Source organism: Antechinus flavipes, chromosome 4 (assembly GCF_016432865.1).
Source record: "Antechinus flavipes isolate AdamAnt ecotype Samford, QLD, Australia chromosome 4, AdamAnt_v2, whole genome shotgun sequence".
NCBI classification, from domain to species: Eukaryota; Metazoa; Chordata; class Mammalia; order Dasyuromorphia; family Dasyuridae; genus Antechinus; species Antechinus flavipes.
The window spans coordinates 210,713,464-210,729,859 of NC_067401.1; the positions used below are offsets into that span (position 1 = coordinate 210,713,464).

At 37.6% G+C, this 16,396-nt stretch overlaps 1 protein-coding gene across 3 annotated transcripts; it reads left to right on the plus strand.

The window, feature by feature from the left end:
- Positions 1-206: 206 nt before the first annotated feature.
- TDRD6 (tudor domain containing 6) lies at positions 207-16,388 on the plus strand. 3 transcript variants are annotated; one of them, XM_051997091.1, is made up of 5 exons: positions 207-6,345; positions 7,499-7,623; positions 8,176-8,265; positions 9,301-9,364; positions 9,852-10,437. In XM_051997091.1, exons 1-5 carry the CDS (start codon positions 303-305, stop codon positions 9,914-9,916), a joined length of 6,387 nt encoding a protein of 2,128 aa, XP_051853051.1. In that variant the 5' UTR covers positions 207-302; the 3' UTR covers positions 9,917-10,437. The 3 variants fall into 3 exon arrangements, with proteins under 3 accessions (XP_051853051.1, XP_051853052.1, XP_051853053.1); XM_051997092.1 differs by lacking the exons at positions 9,301-9,364; positions 9,852-10,437 and adding an exon at positions 16,308-16,388; XM_051997093.1 differs by lacking the exon at positions 9,301-9,364 and having other exon boundaries at positions 9,852-9,932.
- Positions 16,389-16,396: the final 8 nt, after the last annotated feature.

Sequence of the window (16,396 nt, forward strand, 5' to 3'; positions counted from 1 at the left end):
TTTTAAACAAGTTTTACTTTCTCTGCTTTTGGTTTTAGGTCGCCCACTGGCCGTCGAGGTTCGCGGCGCGTTCTTCCCGGGGACTTGGTCGTCTGAGGACCCAACTCAGCGCGTGTTCTACCCAGTGTCCAAGGACTGCGGGTATTGGGGGAAGCCTACAGGGGGAGAAGCCGGGTTCCCAGTTCTGAGACTCCGATTGCCGACCACCCTCGCCTCCGGCCCTCCCTCTCCGTTCTCGGCTCCTTCACCTTCCTTCTCGGGCTTCTCCTTCGCCTCGTCTCATTTTGCTTCCCGCCTTTACCATGTGCTCCACACCCGGCCTGCCCAGCCCTGGCGCCCCCATTACGCTGCGTGTCTCCTTCGTGGACGTGCACCCGGAGGTGATCCCCGTGCAGCTGTGGGGGCTGGTGGGCGACCGGCGGGAGGAATACGTGCGCCTGGGCCACGACATTCAGATGGCCGCGGCAGCGGTGGCGGCCCGGACCCGGGCGATGTCGGCTGCCAGTCCTGGTGAGCTGTGCCTCGTGCAGCTGGGGCCCCGCTGGCATCGCTGCCGCGTGGTCAGCCGTCAAGCACAGGAATGCAGGGTCTTCCTCCTGGACGAAGGTCGCACAGTCACGGCCAACTCGGCAGCCCTTGCCCCCGGCCGCAACGAGTTCTTCCACCTGCCGTCAGAAGTGCTGGGCTGCGTGCTGACCGGCCTGGTGCCGCTGGGAGGAGGTGGAGGCGGGGAGCCCCAGCAATGGTCCCGCGGCGCGGTGGATTTCCTTGGCCATCTCCAGGGCAAGGAGATACAGGGCCGAGTGCAGGATGTGCTGCTTCCCCAGCGCCTGGTGTTGCTGGAGGTGCCCACCGTGTTTCAGCAAATGCAGGACCTGGGCCTAGCCCGACAGGTGCCTGACAGTCTCTTTCGATCCCTGCTGAAGCGGTACATCAACGCAGCAGGGGCCTCGGTGCTTCTCCCTCGGGCCCTGCCCAAGCAGGAACCGCCGCAGCTGTTGGATTACTTCTACCCCCAGCTGCAGCTGGGCGTCACGGAGCCCGTGGTGGTGACCCAGGTGTGCCACCCTCACCGTATCCACTGCCAGCTCCGCAGCCTTTCTCAGGAGATCCGCCGGCTGTCTGACAGCATGGCCCATGCCTATCGGGCCACAGGTACCGGGGATGAAAGTGGGAGAAGCAGCAGCTGGGAGGAGAGGGAGGAGAACCCTGACAAGCCCGGCTCCCCTTGCGCTGCTTGTGGCCTGGACGGACAATGGTACCGTGCGCAGCTGCTGGAGAATTTTCGACCTCAGCGCTGTGCCCAAGTGCTACATGTAGACTATGGGAGGAAAGAGCTAGTGAGCTGTGGTAGTCTGAGATATTTGCTTCCTGAATATTTTCGAATGCCAGTAGTTACCTATCCCTGTGCTTTGTATGGACTCTGGGATGGTGGACGAGGCTGGTCTCGTTCCCAAGTAGGAGACCTCAAGGCCCTGATCCTAGGTCAGGCAGTGAATGCCAAAATTGAATTTTATAGTTCCTTTGAACACGTGTATTATGTTACCTTATATGGAGAGGACGGGATTAATCTCAACTGTGCTTTCGGGGTCCAGGCCTGCTGTCTGGCGGACAGACTTCTCCAGAGCCCAGGCCTGGAAGAAGAGGATGGGAAGGAGGAATCTGAAACTGAGGAGGGGATGGAAGATGACCTGTCCTCCCCAGCCCTGAAAACTGTGCGCCTGAAGGCTAATTCTTTCTATGATGCCCAGGTGGAATTTGTTAAAGATCCCTCAGAGTTTTGGATCAGATTGAGAAAACACATTGGCCCCTTTGGCAAGTTAGTGAGGAGTATGTGTAACTTCTACTCATCGAGAAAGGTGGATGGGTTAGCCTTGCAGCCTGTGCCTGACCATCTCTGCTGTGCCAAGTGGAAAGAGCATGGGTATTATAGGGCTGTGGTCACTAGATTGGTGGGGGACAAAAGTGTGGAGGTGCACTTGGTAGATCGTGGCAATACAGAGACAGTGGGTTTCTATGATGTAAAAATGCTGCTTCCCCAGTTCAGGCAGCTCCCAGCAGTGGCACTGAAGTGCTGTCTAGCTGATATCTGGCCCCTAGGGGAAAGTTGGAGCCGAGAAGCAATTTCCTATTTCAAAAAAACAGTGCTGCACAAGGAGTTGGTCATTCATGTTCTTGATAAGCAGGATAGCCAGTATGTCATTGAAATTCTTGATGAATCAAGGATGGGGGAAGAAAATGTAAGCAAATTGATTGCCCAGGCTGGATATGCCAAATATCAAGAATTTGAGATGACTGACATCAGGCCACCGGCCCATTCCCCAGGGCAAATTCCACATCAACTAAGTGCTGACTGTAACAGAGTGTCTTCTGCCAAGAAAGTTGGAATAGGACAGTGGGGAAAGAAAGATGACAAGCCTCTAGTTTCAGAGGTTGTGACTGACAGAACAATTGTTACAAAAAGCTCTTTCAATGAACCGGTTGTGCAGGCAACAGAGAAAACTAGAAATATGCCCATCTATTCTCCGCTAGTACAAAATTATTTGGAAATTAAGCCGGCCTCTTCCTGTAAAGGTCAGTTAGAAGTTGGGAGCACAGTAGAAGTCAAAGTGTCATATGTTGAAAGCCCTGGATATTTCTGGTGTCAGCTGACCAGAAACCTCCAAGGTCTCAGAACCCTAATGTGTAAAATTCAGGATTTTTGCAAGAATTCTGCAACTCCATACCAGGGAATCAGTCCAGCTTGCTTGGCGAAGCGTACTATTAATGGGAAATGGTCCAGAGCTTTGATTATTAATGGAACTCCTTCTGCTGACAATGCCAAAGTAATATTTGTTGACTATGGAAATAAAGAGGTAGTCCCTATGAAGAATATCTGTTCAATCAATGATGAATTTATAAAGTTAAAGGCTCAAGCTTTTAGATGCAGCCTTTACAATTTAATTCAACCAGCTGGTCAGAATCCCTTTGTTTGGGATGAAAGAGCAATCCGAGCTTTTAAAGAATTTGTAGATAATGCCTGGGAAGATAATCTGGAGTTGAAATGCACAATTTTTGCCCTTGCAGCAATAAATAATAAAGAACTCTTTAATGTGGTAGACTTACTAACTCCTTTTCAAAGTGCTTGCCGCTACCTAACAGAAATTGGGTTTGCAAGACAAGTTAGACTTCAGAAACCTCTAGCGTCCTCCATGCAACTCCATTCCTACTATTATTCCACACATGACATCAAAATTGGAAGTGAAGAAGCTGTTTTTGTAACACATGTTGATGGACCTTGGACCTTTTATTGCCAGCTTGCAAGGAGTTCAGGTGTGCTAGAGCAGTTGTCAAGTGATATTTGTCGATTAAGCAAAGTCTTACAGCATTCAAAAACATCTTCCTCAAGTCCTGGGATCTTGTGCCTTGCAAAATATAGTGACCAGAATTGGTATAGAGGAATAGTTACAGGCAAAGAACCAAACAAAGTTTTTTTTGTTGACTTTGGGAATGTTCATGTGGTTACAAATGAAGACTTGCTTCCCATCCCAGGTGATGCCTATGATCTATTACTTTTGCCTATGCAAGCTGTGAAATGTTCTTTGTCTGATGTCTATGATAATACTCCTAAAGAAATTTCAGGTTGGTTTGAAGAGGCTGTACTAGACAAATCGCTGAAGGCTTTAGTTGTAGCAAAAGATCCAGATGGAAGGTTGATTATTGAATTGTATGATGGTAGTGTTCAGATTAATGCTAAAATAAATGAGAAGTTGGGTTTACTAGGTTACAGAGGGCCAAAGAAATTAGAAAATGAAGAGTTGCTCTCTTCAGCTGAAACCCTTAAAGAAGTAAAAAATGAAAACAGGAAATTACTTGCTGGACATTCCAGCAAAACAGCAAACAAATTATGCACATCCGAGATCCAGGGAGAATCATGCAAACCTAAAATCAGTTTAGCATGTAAGGAATTAAAAAACTTACAAAGTTCAACCAAGGTAGGCTTGTTAACTCATTATCAGGAATCTGTGGGAAATCAACATAATCAAGTATCCCACCTATCTGATAAAATAGAGAATCCTGTTCAGCCTTCTGCACATGTCTCAGAGAGGAATAAGGACTTACTGCTTAAATTTTGTGATCTGCCTCAAAAAAGTATTGTGCCTGGTTTTAAAACTAAGGTATATGTTTCCCATATTAATGATCTAACAGACTTTTATATTCAACTAGCTGATGATGAGGATGAACTTGCAAGTATTTCAGAGAAGTTAAATGATGATAAAATAAGAGGTGAATGTTTTGCTGGACAACCTCTGAAAAAAGGAGACTTGATATGTGCAGTTTTTCCAGAGGATGATTTAAGGTATCGGGCTGTAGTCAAAGAGCAGTCTGGTGACCTTGTCACTGTACAATTTATAGACTATGGGAACACTTCAGTGGTCAATGTTAGCAAACTAAGCAGGCTTCAGAAAGTTAATGCCTTAGTTCCAGGGATGAGCATTCACTGTACCCTGGGTGGGCTTCATATCCTGCCGACCAAAAACCAATGTCAAGAGCTTTACTTTTCAGAGAGAACAGGTGAGGCTCAGATAAATTGTGAATTTGTCATGAAATCTGAAGATAAGTGGGATGTTTTGCTTACAGATGAACAGGGTGTAATATCAGAAGATATGATAAGCAAATTTATATCTAGTTCGAAATCAACTTCTACCCAGTTAAATACAGCTACCAATCCAGAGACTCTATCAGACCCTCCTCCTCCTCCCCCTCCTCCACCTCCTCCGCCTCCACCTCCTCCTCCTCCACCTCCTCCCCCCCTCCTTCGTCTCCCTCCTCTTCCTCTTATTCCCCTTCCTCTTCCCCCTGAGGAATCAGGAGATCCTGGCAAAACAAATGTTAAATTGCTCAACTGGTATCTTCCAGAAGTAAATAAGATAAAAGTCTATGCTACTGTGATTGATGGACCAGAGTATTTTTGGTGTCAGTTTGCTGACACAAAAGTCCTTGACTGCTTGGATCCCCAGGTACAGGCTGCAGGAGAACATGCAGCAGTCTGTGCAGACTGCATTTCAGTTATTCAGTCAGGTGTGGCCTGTATTGTTAAATACAGTGAAGATGGACGTTTTTATAGGGGACTTGTTACTGATGTGCTAGATGGAGACCTCATATCAGTCAGGCTTGTGGACTTCGGGAATGCTGTAAATTTTGGCAGAAATGTCCTTTGGAATATCCCTGGCAACCTCCTGAATGTTAATATGCAGTGCTTCCCCTGTTGTCTATCAGGGTATAATGTTTTAGAAGGTGTATGTTCTTTTGAAGAAAATGACTATTTTTATGAAATAGCTACAGAAGGAGTTTTAGAGCTTACTATTTTAGAGATCAAAAAGGATGTCTGTGATATCCCACTGGCAGTAGTTCAATTAAAGTATGAAGGTGAAAACCTTAATGAGAAAATGATGAAATTTTCTAGTCAATTCTGTAAAGCTGATAAGGAATTCCCAAAGACTTCATGTGAAAACAAACTGAGGGAAGCAGACACTCCCATGCCTCTCAGTATTGATGTTGGAAGTAAACCTAACAAAGTTGCACAAGATGGCTTGCTGTATGTGGAACCACCAGGAGATATTTTCCGTGTAAGCAGTGGATTAAACCATGTTGAAACCAAGCCAAGTCCTGTATTTGAAAGTGAAGCCATCACTGCTTTTGTACCTGCAGTGGGGCAACCTAGCAAAGGCAACACTGGAGATATTAGGGAAAAGTGCTGTTTGGCTGAAACTCTCAAGTTTGATAGTAACAAAAACCTGATTAAGGGATTGGAAACTCTGCTGCCACGGATTGAGACAAAGGAAATATTAGAATTGAATTCCCTTGAAGTACCCTTCTCGCTGGAAGAATCAAAAGAATTCTTGGAATTGGAGTCCATTGAATTACAGCTTTCCATAACTGGTGAGGAGGCCAAAGAGATGGACCTGGAACCTCCCATGGCCCAGATTTCCCAAGGATGTGACTCAAAAATGACCCTGGAACAATTTACCGCACAACTCTCAAATGATTCTAAATCGGAACAGCTAGAACTAGAACCTCCAATAGTACCTCTGTCTCTAGATAAAGAGACTCATCCCTTTTCAAAGACAAGTCAAAAGTCTCAGGAAACTCTGTGTTCAGAGGACTCTGGAGAACCAAATCATCTAAAACCCTTTGGCAGATGCAAAATGCATTCCAAAACAGAGACTGCACATAACTTGTACAAAGAAGTGTTTACTGAGTACAAAAACAGACTTGCTGTTGAGTCTTTGACTCATTTGCTTCCTGAAGAAGAAATAAAGACAGAAGAAAACCATGGGAATGCTTTAACAGACCATGCTACAGGTATGATATTTTTTTCCCTTACTCATTACTTTTTTATTGAAATTAGTGATATATATGGGCATACATATATATATATGTACATATATAATTTATTCTTTCAGGGACTGAATTTCTTAGAGTAGAAAGTGCTGAATATCTCAAAGGGTTTATTATTTTTTCCCTCTTAAATGTGTGTAGAAGACACAAAAAAATGACAGATTCATAAATATGGGGGCAGGAGGATGGACAGGATTTGTTTGAACTATCTTATATAAGCTAACTTATTCCTAATAAAATAAAATTAATTTTATCTTAATTTCTGAAGATGGGTTATTAACCCCCTCCAATAGCTTGATCCATTATATCAGAATGTATATTTATTTGTTTAGTTATAAAGATATTTTAAAAGTGCTTAAATTATTTCCTTTATACATTAATGGGCAAAGATTCAATTTTCTGAATCAGTGATTTTTAAATTTCTCAAGTGTTACGGTGTCCTAAATATTTGACATGTCAATAATAGTCTCATTTTATATCTAACAATAATCTTTAACATATTTCCTCATTCGGTGTAATTTTATTGACTTTCAAATTGTTTAGGCCAAACTCTGATATTTTTAGATGTCCTATGAACTTAGAAAGTCCCATTTTGTTTTAGAGAACTTCTCCTGAATAAAAGTAAATAATTTTTAAAAAATAAAAATTTTTAAAGACAGAAATATAAACACTATAAAATTAAAAACATTTCATCCTATCCTATAAGATAATCTGCCATTTTCTGCTCTGGTTAGGCTGGTGGCATGTTTATAGAAAATGGCAAGCATTCTAACTATCATTTTCATTTGGATTTTTAAAGTGCTAAGATGTGTCTGAGATCACACTCTTGAGTATACTCCTTTCCTCTGATTGGCTCTTTGGTGACAATTCTCTCATTGTGACCAAAAGGTGAGGAAAAGATATCAATGACTGATGAGAGTAAAAATAGAAATGGGAGGGGAAGGAAAAAAAGTCACTGATTCTAACTAAAAAACAAAACCCATTTTAAATTAGCAAATAGTAGACACCAGGGATAGAGTAAAGGAAGTTTTGGAAAAATGCTTTGGAAAGATGGGATGTAAAGAATTCAGGAAGGAAGTTATGGACAAGAAAGATTAACTATTTTTTAATTTTATAGCTCAAATTGAGAATACCTATACTCTAGAAGGATTCACCATTGGTTCGAAATGTGTTGTCTGGTCAAGCCTAAGGAATACATGGTCTGAGTGTCAGATTTTGGAAATAGCTGATGAAGGTACCAAGGTAAATTGTATTTGAGTATTTCAGATTAAGTAATTATCATGATGTTAAGAAAAATTAAATGCTATTAAAGAATTTCAGAGAGGACTTCTTTCAGTAGAAAATATCTGTATATATAGTACATGAAATAAGATCAGCACCTATTTTTTCAGGCTGATTGTGCTATCACAGCTACCCTAAAATGGCTTTAAGAAGTTTCTCTAATAATAAAGTTTTTATTTTATTTTTGCTTTCCTGATACTAAGGGGGAAAAAAATCATTTTCAGGGTCTTTATATTGACTACTATATTCATACAGTGGTAAAAAAATACAACCAAAAAAATTTCCCTTAGCATTTCATTTCTTTTACTCGGAATATGGCCTGTTAATCTCACCAAAATAGCATATTTTGCATTAATAAGAAATTAGAATCTTAAATCAATTCCTCTTTGTAAATCAGCCATACTAAACATTTTAAAGTTTGAATCTGATCATGAGTGTTTTAATATAGTTGAAATTTTCATTTCAGTGATAGTTTTTTTTTTCTCTTAAAAAAAATATTGTTATTTTTCTAAGGTTCTGAACCTTTCAAATGGTATGGAAGAAATAGTGAACCCAGAAAATGTCTGGAATGGAATACCTAAATTGAATAACAGTCCATCTGAGGTATGGAATTATAAGATTCTATTGTTGTAAGGTTATCTGGAAGTGCTCTAACAATACATTAAAGTATTTCATGTTACCTCTATTTCTTAAGCGTCATATTTTAGTCCTCAGAGGCTTGGGTTATTAAATTGAGTATAATCTAAAACTGTTACACTATATAGATCATTATAAAAGTAAATCTTGAAAGCAAAATTGACTTTAGAAAACTGATGTTCTGAATGTCTAAAGTAGTAACTCTTGGTTTTACTAAACAAGTTTGTTGTCTAACACCTTAAACCAAATGAGTGCTTAATACATTTGGAAACAAAGCTTGAAGGAAACATATAACCAAGGATAAAATTTGGTGAGATACAACACCTGGAGATATGGCTTAGGTTGATTAATCTCTCCAACCTCACTCTGAAGAAAAAAAAATCTATCAGCAAATAGATGGGTTTCTCAATTTCTGTCTGTATAATACATAGTTTAAGAGGTATATTAACCCATTCAAAATGAGTTGTCTTGACACTTCATCACATTAAAATTTTCCAAGTTTTATTTTTTAAAATCTTCAGTATTAATCAAAGGCACTGTATATTAACTATTTTTGGCATGTCATCTCATGGGAGAGTTTTGTAATATTTCACATTTGGGCTAAAAGTGTGTTTTTAAGAAGTTTATCTGATGTGTATACTCCAACCTCCATTGACTCATTAATTTAAAGTTTACCTTTTTAGGAAGAGACAGTACTTGTATTTCTCTGCCCTCTTGAAATCTGTTATACCTTTATATGTAGTTCTCTCTGCCTAATCTCATCATAATTCTTTAAAACTAGACCCTGAAAAAAGCAGTTCAATTCTGCTAAATTGGATTTGTGAGTTAATTTTAAAAAATGGAGGAGTTGAAAACTATTCTTCAAACTTCATTTTAGTCTTGTCAGGTGTTTTGTATCCTTTTTCTTTTCTTGTTTCTTTCCTTTACCCTACTTCTACCCCTCATCTTACTTTAGTCACTTTGTATCAGTGTGGGTAGTAATCCTGGGCTTTCTTTTGGTAGGGTGTATATCAAGCATTGGAAAAAGATTTTTACTTAAACTCAACAGATGACACTGCTATTAAAGGTAATTAACTTTGAGACACAGATTTTGAGTGGTAATCTTAAACACAGCTCATAAACTCTTGCCTTCAAGGAAAAGCTTAAAATGGTTAGTTTTCTTGGTTTTAATACTACAGATTAATTATATTAGTCAAAATGCTTTAATAGTAACCAGGTATGTTTAGGCTACCTGCTCTTGGTGATTGTTAGTCACAAATGAGAAAGTACATTAAGCTGATTGAGAATGATGGATAGGTAATTGAATAGTTGACTTTGGGAAATTTTTGTGTGTACTGGCTTATTCTCAAAAGACACAGTTATGATAGATTCATATAAATCTTAATGATTTTTATCTATCTCACATCCTCAAAATTGCCAGAAAGATTAAAAGCAAATGGAACATATGCTAGTTCTTTTTAATTCCTGCAATTAAAATAATTTGTCCCTAATTTTGATCTAGGAATGAAACAGCTTCTGTACAAATAATATTTTCTCTGTTTCTGCTTTCTCAGCTTTAGGCTTTACCCCTCTGGTTTTAGAAAAACGATCTGGAGGTGATTTAAATGTGGAGCCTTAGATGTTGCCCAGAAATCATGAAATAGTTCCTGAATGTGTGACATCTTGTTTACAAGATTCAGATCGGCAGAAAAATTGTGGGTTCATATTCTCAAGAAGAACTTGTCATTTTGGAAAATGATTTAAAAAAAACTTAACAAATCTCAGGTTGAATATATCTATGGTATTTTGTGGTGCTATCTATGTAAATAAAGAATTTGCAACATCTCTCTTTAAATCTGAATAATAGTCTTACCTTTGACATGGAATATTTATGTCTTCCATATTAGTCAAAATTCAGAAAGTGAATATATGTAAATATAGTATATAAATTAGGGGAAAAAATCTTTGACAGAAATGCTATACATGACCTGTGTATATTATGTGATGCCACTACTTCAGAAGGATCTCATTTGTTAGTAATAGCTCTACTTTGTTTGAAAGTTTTGTCTTTCCTTTCTGGTGAATAAATAATTGACCACTTGTTTGAATTTGAGTATGTATAACATGACAAAACTGAATAAAATTTACCCTTTAAAGATGGTGGTTGTGTAGGTTGTGCTTTTTTTAAAAAAATCCTTAATTAAGGATATATTTAGAGAAATAAGTGGGTTTGGTCATTTGATATTTCCCTTGTTCCAAAACTATCCTATCTTTCTACACCAAAAGCATAGTGTGACAATTTCTACTACAGTGCTCATTTAGGAGGCATCTTATTTCATCTTTGGGTAATTCAGATTGTTATAAAGTTTTTCTTTACATCTAGCCTAAGTACAACTAATTTTGCTTTCTAGGCATGCTAGTCTTGAGAAGCTCTAAGCTTTGTAGTTTAAAGAACACTTGAGTTTTTGAAGACATACAAACATAGTTTTTGAAGACATTCAAACTTCTAGTTCTCTAATGCTTTGAAATTTAGTCATCAAGTTGGGTGCCATACTAAGTTGCAAAGTTTTGTGTGAGGATTCAGTGATAGAGATCAAGAGCCAATTTTGTAGTGAAGTTTAGAGAGACTGGAGGGTACAGCAAGATCATTAGAACTCAGGCATGAATATATGGAAAAGAAAGTAGTACAGTCTTTTTAAACCTTATGCTTTCCCACCTACTTTTGCTGCTTGCCTCTCCTCTGTACCAGGAATGTTCTTGTTCATCTCTATGCCCTGGTTTCCTTTAAGCCTTGATCTAAAATTCAATCTGCAAGAAATCTTTGGTCTCCTTTAATGCCAATGCTTCTCTCTGATTACTCACCAAATTCATTTTAGTCATACATATACTTTAATCAGGATAAATTAAGAATTCTGGAATTCTTAATTCTGGAATTAAGAAATATTCATTGGATTTTCTATAGTACAATAGTGCTATAGAAATTAAAATTACATTTTGTTTAATAGATGATGGTATATGCCTATATTACCCTTTAAAACTTGATATGATAATTAGCATGTGATTTTCCTTTGATTTAAATGGCAATTTAGAATCTTCTTATGCCCCATGATTCTCAAGTACTTCTAGAAAAGTATATTAGATCTACTATAACAGAAAGGTTTAAAGAGATTCTTACTCAAGGCCAAAAAACCCCCCACAAAAACCAAATTTGCATTTTGTGTATCACTGCAAAATTCTTCCTAATAGAAATTGGCAATTGATTTAAAAACAAAACAAGCTTTCTATAAACTCTTCTCCCTAAGAGTAAGTAAAAAAAAAAATCCCATTGCCCAGCTGAGCACTAAGTTCATTTCTTGGAGATAATTTGTTGGTTAGCCTTAGAATTAATGTAAATGAATTAATGGGTATTTTAAATAGGTTGAAAAGGTGTCTTCAAAAGTAAATGATCTTGCTAGGATAGTATAGTATGAATGACTTTTAAGAAGTCAATATGGCAGAGTACAGGCCAGGATCCATTTGAATCCTGCCAATATTCCCCTCCAAGTAATTTTAAAGTAATGCTTCAGATTAAATTTTAGAGTCACACAGTCAACAAATGATCAGAGGGAGACGTTCTTCTAGCCTACGACAGTTTAGGAGGTCTTTTAGAGCAGTCTAACACCTGAGGTAGACACAAGCCCAGATGTGGAAGGAAATCTCAGTCCAGAAATGGCAAAGGGGGTCAGACTAGTCAGGAAAAGATTTCAGGGGACCCTTTGCTGATACTGGGTATAGCTGGCACTGCTTGACAACTTTAGTACCTACAAGCAATTCTGAGTCATAGTTCCAGGGCAGAGAGAGAAGTGCTTATGTGTTTGGAAGGAAGCAAGAATTCTGATCAGAGTTCCAGGTATAAGAGGACCATTAGAATATGTGGCTGTAGGACAGGAGGGTAAAAACTAGAGCATAGACCAGGAAAGATGTCAAGAAATAAGCTGTGAAAATGAACAAATAACAAAAGAATCTGAGCATAAAGAGATACTGTGGCATGGTCCCATGGCAGGGACAACTAACAAATAAATGCAAAAGAAAACAACCATGTGAAAATAGCTAAAGGAAAGCTGCAAAGGAAAACACTTTGAGTGGGACCCAAGCCCAGTGAGAATTCCTAGAGGGGAATGAGATAAAGAGTAACAGAGGAAAAACTTGGGAGAAGAAATGAAAATGATAAAAGAAAAATATGAAAGAACAACCTGGTAAAGAGGCACAAAAAATACTGAAGAAAAAATCTTAAAAAGCCAAACTGGACTAATAGTAAAAGAGGCACAAAAATTCACCAAAGAACTCCTTTAAAAGCAGAATAGACCAGTTGAATATACCAAATGGAAAAGGGGATAAAGAGTAAAATGCAAATTGAAAGAACTCAGTCACCACCTGAAAGAGATCCCCAAATGAAAACTCCTGGAAATATTGGAGCCAAATTCCAGAGCTCCCAGATCAAGAAGAAAATATTGCAAAAAAAATTTTTTTTCAAATATTATGGGCCATAGCCATAGTCAAGATCAAACAAGACTGAGCAACTTTCATGTTAAAGAAGCACAAGGTTTGGAATATGATATTTCAGAGGTAAGAGCTAAGATTATAACCAAGAATAATCCACCCAGAAAAACTGATAATCTTTCAGGGGAAAAATGAATAATGAAACAGAGGATTACCAAACACATACAGAGTTAAAATGAAGGGACAGGAGCAGAGTCTATTATGTTTCAACTGAAGTGAAAAGGTTATAGAGATTGCTAAGCATGATCTCAGACAAAGCAAAAATAGACCTAAATGAAAGATCATGATAACTATATTTTGCTAAAAGGTGATACAGACAATAACATAAAAAAATAATAAATTGGGAAAAATGAGTTGACTATAATATATTGTTGGTGAACTTGTCCAATCATTTTGGAAAACAATTTGGAATGATGACCTTTGATCTAGCAATATCATTATTAGGTTTGTATCACAAAAAGATTAAAGAAAAAGGAAAAGGATAGATTTGTACAAAAATATAATAGCTCTTTTTATGTTGGCAAAAGATTGGAAATTAAGGAGCTGGTCATCACTTGGGGAATGACTGAATAAATTGTGACATGATTGTGATGGAGTTGGAGTACTACTGTGCCATAAGAAAGGATGAAGGTAGTTTCAGAAAAAAACTGTGGCAAGACCTAAATACATTAATGCTAAGTGAGAAGATCCAGATCATCATTATGCACAATAAAATTAATGTTGTTGTAATGATGAGTAAATGTGAATAGTACAGTGATCCAAGAGAATTCCAAAGGTAGAATTTCTATCAATTTTTTAAAAAATTACTATTTCCAGAAAGAGAACTTTATCTCAAATTGAAGCTATATTTTTCCTTTTTTTGGAGGGGATGATAATATAGTTTGCATAACCTTACATCTATAATTGATATCATACTCTTTGTCTTCTCAAGAGGATGGGGGAGAATTGAGGAGAGATAGTCAAACTCAAAATTTAAAAGCAAAGAATGCTTAAAAAATTAAAAAAAAGAAATGGAATGGATTAGGAAAAAGGAATAGGAAGGGGCTCCCAAGCTCACTAAATAAGTCCTGAAGACTAGTCTTCAATACCCCACTATGTCTACTAGGTGGTACAGTAGATAAAGAATCTAGAAGATAGAAGAAATTATTAGATCTGAGTTCAAATCCTGTCTCAGATACCAACTAGCTATATGACTCTGGGTAAGTCATTTATCTTCCATCTATCTGTTTTCTCATCTGAATGAGAAGCATAATAACCATCTACTTTCTAGGGTTGTTATGAAGATTAAGATAATGTTGAGACATTGGGTTACACAATATATATACACATTTCCTAGCTGAGTGGTCCTGGTCCCAGGCACATTACTTAAATTCTCTCTTTTCTCAAAAAAGGAGATTAACACTAGCATCTACCTCCCAGGTTTGTTGTGAGGAGGATCAAATGAGATAGTATTTATAGTAAAGCACTTAGGATTATTGCCTGGCATATAGTAGGCACTTTAAAAGTGGTTCTTCCACCTATCCTTAAATTTATTTAAGGGGTTTGTATAATTTTTCATATTGTCCTCAGGAGATACTTTGTTGGAAGGAGAACCATTAAGATTGCATTTTCCTTTACACCAAATCAAATAATTTCTTACAGTCAATAAATACCCACATCAATATCTTATTTTCTCTTCCCCTTTCAATCAATTTGCAGTACTATGGAAATATATCTTCTTGTTGAATAACATTTGTAAAAGCCTAGGAAGGCTTTTAGAAAGAAGAAAGGACATTAGACTTACATTTAAGTCTTGATTTGACATACTTTCTACTTGTGTAAATCAGGACAGACTAGCCTTTCTCATTGTTTCATTTGTGAAATACAAGTTCTTAAGGAAAATATAACAAACTTAAACCACTTTTCAAAAGAGAATTTTTAGTGGCAATCGTTTATATCAATGGATTTAATTGATAACAATAGGAGAGCAAAATAGTAATGGAGAAAAAAATGAATAAGTTATTATTATTTCCAATAATCTTGGTTCAAGAAATGTATTAAGGGTTACTTGAACAGTAGATAAACAGAAAAGGAGATGGGTAGTGCACATATCATAAAGGAAAGAACAGATACCCAAAGGATGTCCAGCAAATTGGGTTCTATGAAAGAACAAAGACAATAGCAGTATTGAATAAGTAGGTGTTGCCATCTGTACTAATGTTGAAAGTACCAAAATTGAGATTTATTCAACAGTTGAATAAGAAGTGTCAATAAGTATATCTATGAAAACAAATGGAAAAGTCCAGGTTGATTAGCTTCATGACTCTTGGTCGTCAAAGAACAATAGAGTTGACAGAAAAGCCAAGCTGGATTATATAATACTTTGACAAATGTATGCTTCCTGTACCTCATTTTGAGAAGAAAAAAAGAAGAGGGTTTTCATTTACCTTTCCCTATTTCCCTGTGTCTCCCAGAAACCATCTCTCATCATAAAAAAAGAAAAAACAGTCAATACACTTTTGTTTGTGACTTCTGTGGTGTTCCAAACCTTCAGCTTCCCACTTCTTAAAAATTGATAGAGGGGAAAAGTTCATGTCTCTTGGGGGTCCAATCTTGAATATTAAAAATTTCATGAGATTCTGTCTCAGTTATTTTCCATTGTAGTCAGAGCATTATTGTGTTATGTTTTCCATCTTCTCATGATTCTCTTTATTCATTATTCATTGTTTTGTGTAGTATCAATATTTCATTTTATTCATGTTATACTATTAGTTGTTTAAGCTATTCCCAATCAATAGGTATGTTTTCTGGTTCTTATTTTAAAAGCACAGCAGGTTGGACTATAGAATGTCCATGTTTCTTTCTATATTGATGATCCTATACATGTATTTTTCTATATTCCCACAGTCCTCATCACCCTCAATTTTCTTAGGCCCTTCCTATCTGAAATCAGAATATCATTAATACTGATGTAAAAATGATTAAGATCTCAGAAAGAGGAGTTTTCTGCCAAAGATCTGGATTCCCGTATATGGTATATTTGTGTTTTTACCTCATCACATAATTATAGATATAGTCTTAAAATTGAAAACTAGGAAAAATGTTCTTATATAATTCTTGAGTATAAGTCTTTTTCCATTATGGAACTCTGCTCAGGAAATGGAATGTGTTTTGTTCTTTTCCTTGTTACACAAAGGGGATTATAGATCAAAGGGGTAGTTAGCAATATTTGGTTGCTTCCTTTACCCATCTAGCTTTCTTTTTCCTCTGTACTGTTAAATGCTAGATAGATGGTCATTATTTTGAGAGCAATGGTACCACCCTGGGATATCTGGGAAGACCATTCAATCAGTATATTAGGATGGTATTTTCTCCTTAATCCTTTCTTTCTTGGATCAAAGGAAATAGATATAAAACATAAAAATTAATTTTTAATACCAACTCCATTCTCATGTCTTATTCCTTTTTCTCTCCTAATAATCAAGATGTTATAAGCCCAATTATTTTTTCAGATGGATCTTTGCTTACACTTTGCCGAACTATGAGAAGGACCCAATTGCCACTTGAACTAGCCCTTCAGAAAAGAAAATGCTGACACTGT